The 12,805-nt window shown below is 40.5% G+C and overlaps 1 protein-coding gene across 10 annotated transcripts in view; it reads left to right on the top strand.

Annotated features, from left to right (window-relative positions):
• Nucleotides 1-12,805, top strand: part of SLC15A2 (solute carrier family 15 member 2) — a 105,841-nt gene that overhangs the window by 62,693 nt on the left and 30,343 nt on the right. For all 10 annotated transcript variants that reach the window (XR_015746564.1, XR_015746566.1, XR_015746565.1 and 7 more), the window contains exons 14-17: nt 3,540-3,621; nt 3,884-4,009; nt 7,237-7,401; nt 9,510-9,556. Coding sequence is in view for 7 of the 10 variants with exons in the window: in XM_087950228.1 (XP_087806354.1) it covers nt 3,540-3,621; nt 3,884-4,009; nt 7,237-7,401; nt 9,510-9,556 (420 nt within the window). In the remaining 3 variants the exon portion in view is untranslated. The remainder of the gene's footprint in view (nt 1-3,539; nt 3,622-3,883; nt 4,010-7,236; nt 7,402-9,509; nt 9,557-12,805) is intronic.

The following is a 12,805-nucleotide window of genomic DNA, read 5'->3' as shown; positions in this document are numbered from 1 at the left end:
GCCTCCGGGTGTGGGGGGGGAGAAACAGGTGGCATGTAGATGGCTACCTCTCTCTCCCCCCTTGTCGTCCAGTACAGCAGCTCTTCCCATGGCAGAATCTACCCATGAAATGAACATGTGTGCTTGTGTGTGTGTGTTTGTGTGTGTCAGAGGAGGAATGTGTATCGAGGGGGAGGAAATTTTTTCCTCAGAGTTTTGAGCTGGGAGGGGCCAGAATGAGCTGAAGCACCAATGGGAATTCTCTCTGCTCCAGTGTCATCACTCTCCGGGCAGAGTCTCCCTTGACTTCACCTGATGGAGGAGAGAGTTCTGAACAGGAAGAGAAGTGGAGAAAGTGGGAGGGGGGATCTTTTCAGTCTTGGGGGGCTGCATTAATCTAGGGGGTTGTTTCATGTCAGCTCCAGAGGGGAGGGTGGACTTCCTTTTGCGCCCCCCCCAATTCTCATCCAATCTCCCTTTCTCTGTGCCCCTGTAGGGGTGGACTAGATGACCTTTGAGTTTCCTACAGTGCCCTGAGACCACCCAGGCTGGAGCTGGCGAGACTCCAGAAGGGCCAAATGGAGCCAGAGCTCAAGGGGTCTTTCAATTCCGCCCCCTACTCAATCTGGAAGGAGGGAGCCCCCAGCAGCTGCACCGGAGGACAAGGGTGGAGGCGCAGCCCCACAGCCAGCCAGGACTTTGGGCCCCCACACTCATCCCAATCTGAAGGGAAGCCAGGAAAACCCTCAGCTGACAGTCCATGCAAGAAGAGACAGAGAAGATCTGCAGGGATCCCCCCTAATCTGGCCGGATCCTCTCCCCAGGCCCCCTCCCCTTGAGGGGGGATTTCCATAGGGATCTCTCGGCTTTACAGGAGAAAATTGTGTTTTCCGTCCTTGAAACCCATGTCTCTCTCTCTCGAAGAGCCCCTTCTGATCCCCCCTCAGCCCCCAATGGGAAGGCATCTCCCCCTTTCTTTCTGTGGGTCAGGATCCCACTTTTCCTTGCAAAACAGCCCCTGATGAAGATCCCAGAAAAAAGTTTGGCTGTTTCTCCTCCATTTTCCGCTCCTTTCCTCGGACAATTTCAACATCTGCCCATCATTTCAAAGCACAACAATCGATACTTTCATCAGAAAAAAATATACAAAGTAACATTTTGGGGGGAAATTGCCAATATAAAAATGCGGACATAGAAGTGGAGTTGCGATGAACTTTTTTTCCCTCAGAAATTTGCGTATCTCAATTGTGGAGTAGGAAGCTCTGCTAAAACAAGGGTCCTTTTTCTAATGGTTTTTTTTCCCATTATTTCTTTATTATTATTTTATCATGGTATAAAATAGAAAAAAAAAAATAAAGCAAGTGAGGAAATGAGAAAGGGAAGGAAAGGGGAGGAGAAGTGTGAGAGAATGGAGGCGCCGGCCCCACAGACACGTAGGGAAAGTAGAGCAAAGCCAGTCTGGCTTTGCTCTACTTTTCAAACGTGCCGCCACTGCTGTGTTCTAGGTGCTGATTCTGCAAATCCACCCCACTGAACCTGCTGCACCGGAGGGACCTGCCCAAGCAAGTCCGAGCAGAGTGGTGCACCAAGTCAATGGGGTGAGCCTGAGAGAGAGAAAGAGAGAGAAGGAAGAAAAGAAAGAGAAAAGGGAAAGAAAGAAAAAGGGACAGACAAAGAAAGAGGGGGGAGGGGGGAGGGAGAGAGAGCGAGAGAGAGCGAGAGCTGATGCATCAGATTGATAGTTTAGACTTGAGGCCCTTTTCCACATTGAAACATCTTTGCCAGCATCTTTGCCAGTACATTGAAACATCTTTGGCTTCTATTAATGAAACATGGTCAAGACTATCAGGAAGCTCTCACATTTTGTTGAGGCTTTAAACAGGATCCATTGGACAAGACCCCCACCCTAAAAAATTACTTTTCCCCAATGTATTACAGTGCCAATTCTGAAGAAGGCAAAACCAAAATGTACTGGTAAATTACAAAGAGAACACAAACACACACTCCCTCCCTTCTAACCCTGCTGGAGCAAGTGATTGGATTAGAATAGATATCTCATTATCTTTCTCCTCCCTCCCTCCCTCCTTCTTTATTTCTTTTTCTTTCTGTCCCTTCCTTCCATCCTCCCCTCTTTCTTTGTCCCTTTTTCTTTCCCCTTTCTCTTTCTTTTCTTCTTTCTCTCTTTCTCTCTTTCCCTCTTTCAGGCTCACCCCATTGACTTGGTGCACCGCTCCACTCGGACTTGCTTGGGCAGGTCCCTCTGGTGCAACAGGCTCAATGGGGTGGACCTACGGGGCCGGCACCTAGAACGCGGCAGTGTCGGCATGTTTGAAAAGTAGAGTAAAGCCAGAGGTCAGTAATTTTTGTTGCAAAGAATCACAAAAGCTTCTGGGCTGTGCACAAGAAGGGACATACATGTCAATGCAATTCAGCAACATAAAGAAATACAAATAAAACAAATCAACAAGAATAGGCTAAGATCGATTAGATTCTATTTACTACTAGAATCTAATCAGAGATGCTTTGCCGATTCTAGTCCAATGACCTGCTCCAGCAGGGTTAGAAGGGAGTGTGTGTGTATGTGTGTGTGCATGGTGGTCAAAACTCCAAAAATAAGTCAGGTAGTTCTGGGGAGGCCAGTCATAAATTAGAACACTTGCTGAACAAACGGCCATTAAGTGAGGACCACTTGTATTTGGTTTGCCAGTTACCTGGCCATGCCCACCCAGTCACATGTCCACCAAACCTTAACTACCCGGTCATGTGACCAGCAAGCCACGCCCAGCCAGCAAGCCACGTGATCAGCAAGCCACGCCCACCCAGTCACATGACCAGCAAGCCACACTCTCAAATTGGGCCATGCCTACAGAAATTTGAATCCCACCCCTGGGTGGGGGGCACCGAGGATGAGTTTGTAGCACCAAGGGGGCGGTGGACTGAAAAAGTTTGGGAACCACTGGTTTAAATGAACCCAGTTATTCTTTTCCAACTCTGAATGCAAGCATGTCCTCTGACCCCAATTCATTTTAGTGGTCTGCACAACAGGCCAGGATATTTTTCTTCAAGGGCAGGAAATTTTCATTAAATAAAGCATCCTTTTAATGTGCCCTTCAGCGATTCTGAGATATTCCCCTGCAAATCCCCTCATTTGACTCTTTTCATCATGATAGAACTATTTGAAGATGTGCACTTTATTTCTAATGTCCTTTCAGCTCAATAATCCCACACATTTTTTTCTGTCTCACTTCTCAGAAGCAAGCTGGACATAGATCATCAGTTTTGCTTTCCTCCACTTCACACATTAACTAAATGCCAACTCAGTTCCCTCCTCAAAGAGCTAAGAGGAACTTAATGGGAATCTTGTAAGCAGGGAGCATTTTTAAAAAATAGCAAACCCATTTGAATAGACCTTGAATGTGTTCCATATATACTATAGAAACATTCAATTCAAGGATTGCTGGATTCAGCTGAATCAAATGTGTGTGGCTTAAGTGCAGTGATCTCAGACTTGAAGGGAAGCTGTACATTATTCTAATTAAGTTGTGTTTATTTACTTTCAGGCCCATTAAAAAGATGGCAACTGGCATGATCCTGGCCAGTCTGGCATTTGCAGCTGCAGCTATTGTAGAACTCAAGCTAGAGGTAAGTGCTAAGTAGTATAGGCACAGGAATAGAGATGCAAATTTTCTACATTTATGCATCACTGGCTATTTTTCTGCTTTGCACTATGTTATTAATTGCTCATCCATGTGCTAAAAAGACAGTGGGTCCTTTATCTGGAAATGAGGCTGAAGGGTAAAGAACTTGCATCTCTATGGACTCTAACCAACCCACTGAAATTTTAATCACTAATAATTTCCCCTCACATGATCATGCTGTTGACACACTCTTTTCTCTTAATTAGGAAAATGGTATGCCTATCCCAGTTCCCAAAGAAAGCTACATTCAGGTCCTGAATTTAGCAGACAGCGATGTTGAACTGACTCTTGAGGGATATGACTTGTTCCGGCAGCCAATTAAACCTTTTCAGGTGAACTGGAGCATTATATGTCTATTTTCTCTTTATCCCAGAAACATCCAGTATTTTTGTTTATTTCAAAAGAGAAATCATGCTCAGAGGTAGATCAATCTTGGTTTTATTGTGATTATTACAGGTTAGTATTTGATGCTGTAGATCAGGGCTGTCAAACTCACGGCCCATGAGCCAGATGCGTTACGCATTGGCCACGCTCATGCCCAGTTTAACAAAGGGGAAAAAAGTCATGAGAAATCATGTGATGCCACTGTGACGACGTGAGTTTGACACCCCGCCTGTAGATCAAGGTTCCTTAAAATAGTCAATATTGATGTGCAAGAATCTTTGGGGCTGTCTATAGGGTCATTCAATGGCCAGAGATCACAAAGACCCAGAAGGTGGCTTGGTGGGGGGGGGTCAGTAAATAGATGGTTGATAAATTAAAGGTCAATTGGGGTCAATTAATCATTTGGGGTCTTTGTAGAGCTCCATGCCAATGAAGTTGAGGTGACTAGAAGCAAGACAACGTTACCCAGGTTGAAATGTGTTTGAATATTAGTAGCTCAGGTTGGTCGTTAGGCTATTGGTTATATGTCTCAGAACTATCTGAACAAACAACAGTCAGACTAATTTGCATCTCATAAAAAGGTATTTAAAGATCTGTGTTCTGACAGACGAGCACAACTCAAAACACACTAACGATGTCTCCTCAAATGGTGACAAAACATTTGCAACCAAACTGCCAAGCTCGGAGCTCAAACCAACAGCTTAGTATTACCCATGGTTGGATGGTCAGCTGCCAATGTTATTGTTACTGTTACTGTTGTTTGTAGTATTATTAAAGTATTATTTATTAAATTCTTTTAATAAATATATGTTTGTGGGTCAATGAACAATCTGAAACTTCACGAAAAGATCAATGAACTGAAGAATTTGGGAACCCCTGTTCTAGAGAGACTTCTTGCATAAATAGTTTCAATAGTAGAGTATATATGTGATTTTTGTCCTTTTCCTTCTCCTTGACTTATAATATCCGGGCGACTGTTCATTCAGGTAGGAGAGCAAGCAGAGTGGGATGGCCTAGAAACTGACTTCACTTCCACATTAGCAGTTTACTCTGGAGCTGAGGTTCCTTGTCAATTGAGCCCTCCTTTTTTTCCCTGAGGAATCATTTGACATTGCTGACAAATGGTTGCCTTATATATATTTTTTCTTTTTCGGGATTTACCTTCTTTTCTATAAAATGCCATTTTAGAGACAGTCAGTCCTCTGTGTGAGTGAACCCTTCAAAGCTGAAGTGGACATCCCTACCAGCTTACCCTCATTACTTATATGCTTATTGTCATCCCCGCACACCTGTTCCACAAGTATCCTGTTAAATAGCAATGAACTGTCCAGCATATACAAGCAGTCTTTCCTAACTCTGGGACCAATCCCTTCACTCCTACTATATTTATCAGCATTATTGAGGAAGGAAAGGCTTTCACCTCATCTGTCCCTGATCTCTGTTGTCCAGATACTGTTTTCTTTCTGCTCAGAGGGAAATAGAGAGCTTAATCATAATTACAGGAGGGAGAAAAGTTAGGACCTCTCCTACCATCTACCTTAGCCTCAATTCCCAGTGATTTGGCCTGATACCCAAAGAATAGGATTGCTGTGAGAATAGATGTGGGCATTTGTATCACACTCTCACTTATCAACAGCAACACACACTCCATGTGGCCCTGAAAAGGAATCACTGAAAGGAACAATTCTCCAGAAAGACTGTTGATCCTTGTTTTAAGAGTTGCTGGCATCTTTAACATTTTCCTTGCAACTATTCCCTTTTCTGGTTTTAGCTTGAATTAGATGAGGGATTAGTATGCTATATTTTTCTCTTAATTCTTCTTGTCAAGGGTCTGTACAGTACTGGCCTGTACTGGTTGTTGATATTGATTATCGCACAGTCAGCCAGATGTTTAGAATAGGTTTGGCATTTTTGTCTACCTATCAAGTCCTTACCAAGGACCTGGGAAAGGCAGATGTGGATGTTTGATGGTGCTACAGATATCGCTGCAGGATGGAAGCTGTTCCAAATAAAGCCGCCTTCTGCAATTGACTGGTGGAGAATTTGTCAGTACCAATGGTGGTGTTGTGGTTAGCCGGCAGCAGGTGCAGATGGCTTAGGAGAGCGAGAACTCAGATGAGGGGCCAGGACCATTAGGGAGTGGACTGCTGCCTTCAGAGATTGTGGGGGCTGGCAGCAGTGATGAGGAGGTTCCCGAGGAGCCTGTGCCAAGTGCGTGTGCGCACAGGGTTGCTCATAGGAAAGAGCAGTCACAACAGCATGGGCGACTCTGGAGTAAGGCTGCAAGGTAATGGCCCCTCCTTCAAGAAGATAAAAACCAGCTGTGAAACGAACGTATTTTGCAGAAGGCAAAGACGTTTTGAAACTACAGCCTTGTGGACATTCCAGTATCCTGAGTTTGTATTTGAACATTTTTGTCTTGCAAATTATTTCTTGTCTGTTATCTTTTGGCAAGCCTTGCACAGTTTGGCAAGACTTGTGCTTATCACAGCTAATTATTTTGTAAAAGCATTACAAGGTTTTTGCTCCTTCTGGATTGTGTTTGATTTGTCAGAAAAGGGCGTGGGTCAGAGCAGGTGTTCAAGTGGTACTCCAGTTGCTTTGCAATTGCACTCAAGGCATCTATTACTATTGATGCTACCTTTACTTGCCTTTGCTACAGTTGTTCTATTTCTGTTTGTGGGCCTTTGTATTTTGTTATCTTCTCAGATTCTTTTTTCTTCTCTTCTGCTGTCTCCAGATACTGCTACATTCACTATTCAGACTTTTTTGTCTTTCTTATCGACAATTGTTAAGTCTGGGGTATTATGTGGCAGGTCCCAATCTGTTTGAATTCTAAAGTCCCAGAGCAATTTACCTTCTTCATTTTCTATGGTGACTATTATTGTTGTTGTTGCTGTTATTATTATTATTATTATTATTATTATTATTATTATTATTATTATTATTATTATATGCTGTGATCCACCTAGAAATATTTTTTTTCATGGAAAGTACAATTGCAGACCACCATTTCAGGATTCCTCATATCATCAAGTCTTTAAAAGTAAATGAGTACACTGATCTAGTTAAAACTTATTTTTAATGGAAAAATGCAAAAGTGTGTTTGAAATTTATTCTTCATGAGAAAAAACTTCACTGCAGATATAGATTAAAATCTTTTTATTTTGCTCAGGACCCTGCTGAATACTCCAGATTAATTCTCAATAGTGACCAACAATTTATTCAAGTTAAGATACAGCACCAAGGATTATCATCCACATATAATCATTCGATCGATGAAATGTCAGTCAACAGTTTAATTATCTACAAGAGAGGAGGAAACCTAACAACCAATATAGTAAGTTGGAAATCAAATGGGGCCAAAGTCAAAGATACGGGCAAATGTTCCCTGTATGAAGATTACCTACCTATTCATAGAACAATCCACCCAATCTTGTTGGGTAATATTTAGCTATGCTAATTCAGTTTCCCAACTATAATAGTTTAAGTTTTGTTTATCTACCACAAAATTCTAGCCTTCTAGAATTAGTCACTAGTCATTCAAATAGCCACTAGCCTTCTAGAAAACTCTTTCAAATGTTTTTCCCAGCAACTTTGAGGATCCTATGGGAATAGGAAGCCTGCAAGATGATTGTGTTGTGTTTAGATTGTTGTCCACTTTCTTACAATCTTGTTTTTTTATTTGTCTAATTATTTTTAATAATTATATTTGTTTTTGGCTGTTGATTTGTTGTATGCCACCCCAAGTCACATTTATTAGATGGGTGGCTATACAGTACAAGTTTGTGAAGTAAATAAATAATAAAAATTCAGCGTCATAGAATCCACAGTATTCCTAAACAAAGATGGAAGATTGCCTGAGATGTTGTAGAGGAAGCTAGCACTATTGTATGATCAGGTATTTAGGTACAGCATCTTTTACAGAAGTACCACAATACTATCACTAAGACATAATCAATGTTCATCTGGTCGGTCAAGATGGATATATGAGTAGTATTTTTGCATTTAAACTAGTCTGAAAACTTCCCAACAGTAAGGATAATTAACCAATGGAACAGCTTGCCATCAGAAATCATGGGTGCTTCATCACTGGAAGTTTTTAAGAGGAGACTACACAGTTACATGTCTGAAATGGTATAGGATCTCCTGCTTGAGCAGGGGGCTGGATGAGAAGACCTCCAAGGTCCATTCCAGCTCTATTCTTATTGATTGATTGATTGCATTTTCTCTCATTTCTGAGCTGCTAGACATAATTTAAAATGTCAAATATGACATTGGGAAATTGGAATGAAGCCAGTTGGATGGGAGAGCTTAGAGAAATAGTACTAATTTAAGAATGTTTTCTCCAAAAGAACTTCTCAAAATTGCAAAAAAAAAAAAAATCTTTAAAGTGGTAAAGCAATAAAACAATTTAGTGATATGTTTGTTTATTAATGTTCTTACTAGAAGTTTCTAAAAAGTTCATATCAGAATAACTAAACTTATCTTTGGCAACTGGGAGTAACAAAACATTAATGCAAAGCATGGTTCTAGTTTTATAAGTAAAGCATCTCTTTCACAAACAGCCATATTCTTTGTATGAAATCCAATCGTCATTTCAGAAAATTAAATACTTCTGTTCATATACCAGTTTAATTAATGCTGTTTACATATGAACTTTATGTTGGCAGAATAGATCAGATGATTAAGAAAACCTTATGCTTTTAATATATAAGCAGCAAAACAGAGCCAAAATCATGACAACAATGACAATTGGGACCGTGATGTCTATCAGTAAGCAACACAGTTGTAAATCATGACATTGTATGATATGTTGCTTTGCTCTGGAATTTCTGATTGCAGCCTTTAAGCGAAACACCATGACTCATTAAGCAAGAATATCATGTGGTCACTATTTGTGACCTCCTGCTGCCTTCCCCATTGACTTTGCTTGTAGGAAGACAGCAAAGAAGGTTGCATATGGTGAACATATGACTGCAGGATGCTGCTATGATAAGTGTCACTCATTCAGCCCTGTTGTAAGTTCAAACAGTCACTGACATGTGGTTGTTAAACAAGGACCATCTGTTAATGAATCATGTCAGAGGATTACCTTATCTTACAGCTTAGAGGGGTGTGGAAACTCAGCCCAACTTTTATCCGCTTTTGTCAGTATAAATAGGATTAACTCAGAACAAGTTCCCACTGCAGGTAGAAAGTAGAGGATCTGGGGCACATGGGAAAAGTATCTCAATTGCTACATGCACTAAGGACACTGACAGCTTTTGATCTCTCTTAGGGGTCTTTCTATTGGAGCTCAAACCACTTACAATTTGATACAAAGCATCTTGAAAACATCTCCCTCCATATTCTGGACTCATGTTTTTCATTATGGATTCTTTGGTAGTTAGGAAGCTTTCATGTAGGCAGAAATTGTATATTGATTTTCTCTCTCTTTGGTTTTAGATTGAAGACATGCAGAAAAAGCCATCAGAAGGAATGGCAGCAGTGAGGTATGGACTGGCTTTGAATATTGGGGAGGGGTTTTTAGATATAATGCCTCAGTTTAACAGAAATGATTAGCTTCTCTCAGCCAGAGGTTCAGTGTCATATGTGCATTTAATGAGAGACAAAATATAATTAGGTGGTAGTTTTGTTTGTCATGGCTATATTCATTGGCACAACACACAACAAGTTGGCACAGTAAGGAAAGAATATCCTTATGTTGTTCAAATGCAGGCTAGACTCTCATCTGCTGGGAATGGTTAATCTGATTCTTATGTTGAATAGAGGATTGGATTAAATGTCTTAGTTGAATGGCCCTTCTAAAATGGCCATCTATGGTTACATAGAAAAATGGTCAAAGAAGAATCTATAACTTACTATGCTGCAGATCTTAGCAGCATAGCCAGTATGGTGGGAGTGATTAAGAACTGCAGTATAATATTTCAAGGGCGACACATTTAGAGGGCAGGAAATACAAGGTTGTAATGATTGCCAGGAATGACTTGAAACAGCTCTGAGTAGAGGTAGCAATATGCATTGAACTGTTCAGGATAACAATCTGTCAAACATCTATGCAGTATGTCAATGCAATCATTATCAGCTTCTATATCTGTATCCAGTATCTGTAAAGGGCTTAGATGTTGATTCAGTGGTTAAGTGGTATAAATACATGTATTGATTGGGATCTGATGGAAAATTCTAAGCCAACTGAGCTGCAGCAAAAGTGTTTACCATCTAAAGAGTTCTGGGAGAAAGCAAATTGAAGAATATTGTCTCATCCAGACAATAACGCAGATGATCCCACCAACTTTCAAACTGAAAAGTTGTTCAGAACAGAACATTAGAAATGCTTCTCCAATGAACTGCTTCTATACTATCTACATTTGTGGAATATATCTATGTCCATGTATCTATTTCTATCTCCACACACACAAGGTACAAGGACGAGCTTTTGTTTTCAGAATAGTTTTTTCTGTCAAAGTTTCCTTTTTGTTTTAAAGCCTCCCTCTAAATTTTCTGGAAGAATTTCAGGCCTTCTGGAGAAAATATTCAATAAACTAGCCTCACATCTTTGTTATAGATAAATTTTGGGTATAGAGTTATGGTTTTCACAGGTTGAATTTGTTTATGTTTTGAAGGAAGCTATCAACCTGAGGGGTGCAGTTTCCATGCTTTCTCTCTCAGCCTCTTGTTTCTTTCATTCACTGATATGAACAAACAGTAGGATTTTATTCAATCTGTTGCAGAACATTCAGGGAGGGGGGAATTTGAAAAAACTGACACCCTTACAAATGATATCTAGTTTGCTATACCAACCCCAGCCCTGGTTTTGCCACCTAACAGATAATGTGAGGATTTAGAAGGCTACTTTAAACACTCCTATCCCATCAAAATAATACACTTTACATGCCAGTCCTAAAGAAAGAGAGACAAGTTTGCCATATTGCTGATAAAGTTTCTTTATTAATTCATTTGTCTCTGTCGTCTGCCTTGCTTTTAAACCGATTAACTAGATCAACTTTAGTGCAGGCAACTTAGGTTTGTGAGGAATTAATGAAGGAAAGAAGATACCTTTGAGGTTTTAAATACTAGTCACAACTCAAATCAGTGAAGTGGACATTTATCTTCAGTTGTTACAGTAATATCCTCCATAGGAGAATATCCTAGCAGCTTTTGGTGTTACCTTTTCAATGGAAGAGAAAAAGAGGACAATTCTCAGAGAGCAAGACAGCTCACAGATCTTCCCCATCAGACTTTAGAGCAACCTTCCCAACTTTAAGATCATGTTAGCTGGGGAATTCTGGGAGTTGAAGTTCACAAGTCTTAAAGTTACCAAGGTTGGACACCCCCGATCTAGAGTCTTTTCTGCAGGATCAGAACATTTTCAGCAGAGGTCCTTCCTTGACCAATGACAACAAAATGCTTCCCAGGAGCATTTCCTGGGCATACCAAAGATTTAGAGATTCTCTGCATAATTCATTTGTGTTTAACATTTATTGAGAAGACAATAACTGGGCGGAAATAACATATGATCCAACAGGGATTGGAGGAGGGAAAAGAGAAACAGAGGATAATTTTATCCTTTTTCTTTCTTCTTGTGAAAGACACCCAGCAGTTTTTGGGGTTTTTTGGAAATCTGATCTTGAAGTTTAGTTATCTATCTCAAAAGCCAAAATTGATCTAGGGAGCCATTGTCTGGATAAATAAATGCATAAACCTTGCGTAATCCATATTTTCTTTCCATTGTTAGTCTTCCCATTGTTAGTCCTGCCATCGTTATTCTAAAATCCATCATCTAGTTCTGGATTATCAGAGATTTCACTGTGCTACAAAATGAAACAATTTCTGAACTTTAGAAATGGGCAATTCCAGTTAGCAGCCATTAAGCTGTTACATTTCTATGTTTGTTTGTTTATTTGTTTTAATTGCAAAAGAAAGAAATATACCTTTTGCAGGAGCAAAGCAACCATTTGCTATCCTTACGGATTTGCTGATGCTTGTTCTCTGATAAGGAAAAAGAAGATAACATCATTCCTCTTGTGGAAGGAAGGAGAAAGAGAAAGAGGGGGGAAGAATTCCATTTTACACAAGGTTCAACAACTAGGTTGAGGCCTTTGTACTTAACCCCACTTTAGAGATTTGGAATCCATAAGGGAAGGCAATGAGAAATTTCATTAAATTCTGCCAGCAAGTGACTCATTGCTCCATTATAGCGTACACTGACCAGGATCTGATTTATGAGGTCTCTTCTCTTTCCAGGTCTGCTCTCTCTCTCCCTCTCACTCTTTATATATATATATATATATATTCCTTTAATTGGCAAAAGGAATAGAACCTATGAACTGGAGAGGAATCTGACATAAGCAGAATTTTCAGGCAGCCTCTCTCTGCTTAGAGATCATGGGAATTGGCTGAGCATTGCACCGGAGCACTTTGATGGCCTGTCAACGCAACAAAATCATTTAATTGCATCTCTGCCATGCCTTCTCCATGCTGTGCTGTCTCAATATGTTGGGTTTCAAGTCTGATAATCCATTGGCCATACTGGACGGGGAATTACAGAATGTGAAGCCCAAATACGTATTGTCTGGAGGACAGTAATTTGGGGAAAGTAAGTTACTTTATCAAGTGCGGGTATTACTGCAAAATATAAGTCAGAACTAATAGGAACCCTCTCCCCACAAATAAACTAAAATTAAACGGATCAGCTGCTTAGGGCTTAGGGTTATACATTTGTTACAGGTAGTCCTCCACTT

The sequence above is a fragment of the Notechis scutatus genome, chromosome 1 (genome assembly GCF_049901735.1).
Source record: "Notechis scutatus isolate UNSWTSFEM ecotype Mainland chromosome 1, rNotScu1.2, whole genome shotgun sequence".
Taxonomy (NCBI): Eukaryota; Metazoa; Chordata; class Lepidosauria; order Squamata; family Elapidae; genus Notechis; species Notechis scutatus.
Note: the sequence above shows the minus strand (reverse complement) of the source record. Positions and strands in the feature narration are given on the sequence as shown.